This window comes from Zea mays, chromosome 2 (genome assembly GCF_902167145.1).
Source record: "Zea mays cultivar B73 chromosome 2, Zm-B73-REFERENCE-NAM-5.0, whole genome shotgun sequence".
Lineage (NCBI taxonomy): Eukaryota > Viridiplantae > Streptophyta > Magnoliopsida > Poales > Poaceae > Zea > Zea mays.
This window is the reverse complement of record NC_050097.1, coordinates 206191142-206195061: the sequence shown is the minus strand read 5'-3', so window position 1 is coordinate 206195061 and position 3920 is coordinate 206191142. Positions and strand designations below refer to the sequence as shown.

General features: G+C 50.6%; 1 protein-coding gene across 1 annotated transcript; it reads right to left on the bottom strand.

The window, feature by feature from the left end:
• Nucleotides 1-2577: 2577 nt before the first annotated feature.
• Nucleotides 2578-3920, bottom strand: LOC103647674 (uncharacterized). Its single transcript, XM_008672187.3, has one exon. It carries the CDS (start codon nucleotides 3767-3769, stop codon nucleotides 3317-3319), a length of 453 nt encoding a protein of 150 aa, XP_008670409.1. The 5' UTR covers nucleotides 3770-3920; the 3' UTR covers nucleotides 2578-3316.

Here is a 3920-nt window from a genome sequence, read left to right as displayed (position 1 = left end):
GGACCGTGTGAGCTTCTCTTCTCAAATCACTTGGGAATCAAACTTCCCGCAAGGGCCACCACACAATTGGTGCCTCTTGCCTCAATTACAAGTGAGTGTTTGATCACAAGAAAGAATCAAGAAAGAAGAAAGCAATCCAAGCGCAAGAGCTCGAAAGAACACAAGCAAATCTCTCTCTCTAGTTACTAGGGCGTTGTGTGGAATATGGAGAGGATTTGATCTCTTTGGTGTGTCTAGAATTGAATGCTAGAGCTCTTGTAGTAGTTGGGAAGTAGAGAACTTGGATGCAATGAATGGTGGGGTGGTTGGGGTATTTATAGCCCCAACCACCAAAAGTGACCGTTGGTGGAGGCTGTCTGTTCGATGGCGCACCGGACAGTCCGGTGCACACCGGACAGTCCGGTGCCCCAGCCACGTCACCAGTTCCGTTGGATTCCGACCGTTGAAGCTTCTGACTTCTGGGCCCGCCTTGATGTCCGGTGGCGCACCGGACATGCACTGTAGGGTGTCCGGTGCGCCAGCATGGGCGTGTCTGACCTCTGCGCGCGCTGGCGCGCAATAAATGCGCTGCAGGTAGCCGTTGGCGCCTGAAGTAGCCGTTGCTCCACAGATGCACCGGACAGTCCGGTGTACACCGGACAGTCCGGTGTACACCGGATAGTCCGGTGAATTATAGCGGAGCGGCTGAAGTGAAAACCCGAGGCTGGCGAGTTCCTGAGGCCGCCCTTCCTTGGAGCACCGGACATGTCCGGTGCACACCGGACAGTCCGGTGAATTATAGCGGAGTGGTCTTTGGAAAATCCCGAAGCCGAGCAGTTCGAAGTTGGAGTCCCCTGGTGCACCGGACATGTCCGGTGGCACACCGGACAGTCCGGTGCGCCAGACCAGAGGAGCCTTCTGTTGCTCCTTTGCTCTTGTGTTGAACCCAACTCTTGGTCTTTTTATTGGCTAAGTGTGAACATTTTGCACCTGTATAACTTATACACTAGAGCAAACTAGTTAGTCCAATATTTGTGTTGGGCAATTCAACCACCAAAATTATTTAGGAACTAGGTGAAAGCCTAATTCCCTTTCAAAGGGAAAGAAGAAGGACAACGCGGGGAAGAAGAACAACGCTGCCAGAGAACGAAGAACGTGATGTTTGTTATTTTCTCGATAGCTCCTTCCCTCGGCCACCAATCGCCTATATATGGTTTCTGGTATGCCATTCTTACAGTATGTGATACATGGCCCAATTAGCAGGCCCATTGTAGTCCAGTCTATTCTGTGTTTGGCCTCCTTTGGCACTCGGCTTCTCGCCTTCGCTGCTCACACCGATTCCTTTCTTCTCACCGTCGTCCTTGTGCTCACTCGGATGAGGGATGTTGACATTCCCCCGACCTTCAGAACCAGCTTGCCCCCAAGCTGGCGTGGCTGGGAACTGCTCGCGAAGTGCATCAGCATCCTCCCAATTCGCAAACTCCTTCGCCATGCCCGACCATGTCACTTTGAGTTGAGTGAGGAATTCGCCTCCACGCTCCACCAGGCGTGTTTGCATAATGGTCAGAGGCACCTGCAAGGGATCAGATAGCTATGCAGCTAAGGAATTAGTGTAGAATCACAACCCACTGCTCGCTTCAACGACGACACATGAAAGATATGATGAATAGCACCTATGGCGGGTAGTTGCAACATGTCTGTCACTTCTTGTTCAATTTCATCATTCAGGTTAGGAGGGTATCTATAATGTTTCACTGAAAATGGTTGTGCACCAGGTACGAGTGGAATGATATGCTCACACTCTCGTTTGGGTGGTAGTCCTCTTGGGTCCTCAAGGACTGAATCATATTGGTGCAATATAGACTGAATCCTGGGATGCCAATTACAGTGTGGTACTGAAACAATAGATGAATCCACGATAGCAACTTAATGATAGTACAAGTAGGGATGACTTCAGATTTCCCTTGCAACATTACAGTGCTACCATTATAGGGAATGGTCAACCATTTTTTAGCCCATGCAACTCTCATGGAATTGAAGGAAGCTAGCCAATCCATGTCCATAGCCAAGTCATAATAGGGTAGAGGAAAAACATGACGTCAGAAACAAATTCATACTCCTGAATATACCAATGGGCTTGAAGTAACTGATGGCGACAGACCACCAAAATGCCATTTGCTACCCACCCTTTTAGAGAATGAGAGACTGTCTGAACACCTTGTAGAACCGACAAGAACTTCTCATTCACAATTGTATGAGAACTAATACTGTCCAATAGAATGAGCAAAGGCTGCTGTTGAATAGTACCATGTAGCTTAAGAGTCTGATGGGCTTTCAGATCCCAACCAGGTAGAATGAGACAAGTTCTTGAACAGTTAATCAACGGGTGCTTCGATAGACTCTACGTTAGGTGCAATAACAGATTCTTCAGCAAACAAATTCCACACCTCCTCCATGGCATGTAGTTGGGGCTGTTGGGTTGTGGCTGCACATTTACGACTTGAGAACCACTTTTCAACACAACCAGCGCATAACCCCTTCGCATGCCGATACTTTTTGAGTGATGCAACACGATTAGTTGGTGACGAATGGCGACTATTGTCAGGAATGGTCTTAGCCGCAACCAGAAATGGACCTGTGGAGCGCTTCATTCGGCCAGTACCTGATGACGGATTCCCAGTCGACCAAGCCATCATGTTGGTGGTCCTTGACAATATCCCTAGCACCTCACTTTGGTACCCAGAATAGCACTAAGCTGAAGGTATCCATGCTGGAAGCATGAGCAAACTAGAACACCCCCACCTGGCAGTAGCTTCATGGAATGCTCTAAAGGAGGGCCATGGTATTGGTCGCAGTTCGATACTGATGTTCTGTCGAAGTTGAAGTGGCCATGGCGGTTTCCAACGAACAACCCAACGCATGAAACAACAATTGCTCAATAGGAAGGAAATACAAAACTGAACTGAATCTTGCTGAATTTACATGATGACATTTGTGTCACATTCGCCTCCCTTGTGACTCTTCTGCTGTTGTCGTACGATATTCCTGTCCTTGGAAACATAGAGCTGGAAGGAACATATCCGCGGCCCAACAGAGTTGACCGCTTCAGCTCTTTGTTGCATTTCATCAAACGCCACCTGAGCATCAAATGAGGTAGATGAAAGCTTGCTTACAATCGTCACCATGGAGCCGACGCGGGCCACGTCAGTGAGCACCGTGGAGATGTCATACACGGTGGAGAGTCATGGCCTGCTGGGCTTATCCATTCTCAGGGAAGCCATGGCCAAGTCGATACGCTTCCGCGCACCATCGATGCCCTCAAGCAACACCACCCGCATCACATCGCTTGAGCGATCGTGCCCCAGAAGGTGGTGCTGGTCAAAGGGCTGGAGCAGACGATCATCGGGCGCGGGGCCCCTGTTGGCGGCCTTGCGGATGGTGGTGAGCACGCCGGGGAAGATGGGTTGCACAACGTCTCAAACGAGTGGGCGCGAAGCATGTCGTTGAAGTGCATGTTGTCGACGTTGAAGGTACCATGCTCCTCGTCGAATATGGGGCCCTCGTCGAAGATGGACTTCTCGTCAGAGTCGTTGATATCGAAGGGCGCCGCGCCATAGCCGTCGTGGTCGCTTGACTCGTCATAGACCACCACATCCACTTCCTGCTGGATGGTGTAGCCACGCGCTGTGAAGCGGCTGTGGAGCTCGTTGCATCGTGCGTCCACGCGACGCTCGGCGATGTCACAGCGACCGACAATCTTCTCGGTAAGGTGGACTTCCATCAGGTGCATTGCATCGAGCACCTTGCGAACGATGGCGTCGGATGACTACATAGTGGACGAACGGGGACACTGCGGGATGGCGCACGACAGATCCAGGAAGCCTAGACTGATACCAGATGTTAGCAGAGGGTAGCGTGGGGAAGGGAAAGAAAAAGGATAA

What these genes read in the sequence shown, in the direction of transcription:
- LOC103647674 (XM_008672187.3), bottom strand. Translation starts at nt 3,769, where the DNA reads ATGCACCTGATGGAAGTCCACCTTACCGAGAAGATTGTCGGTCGCTGT.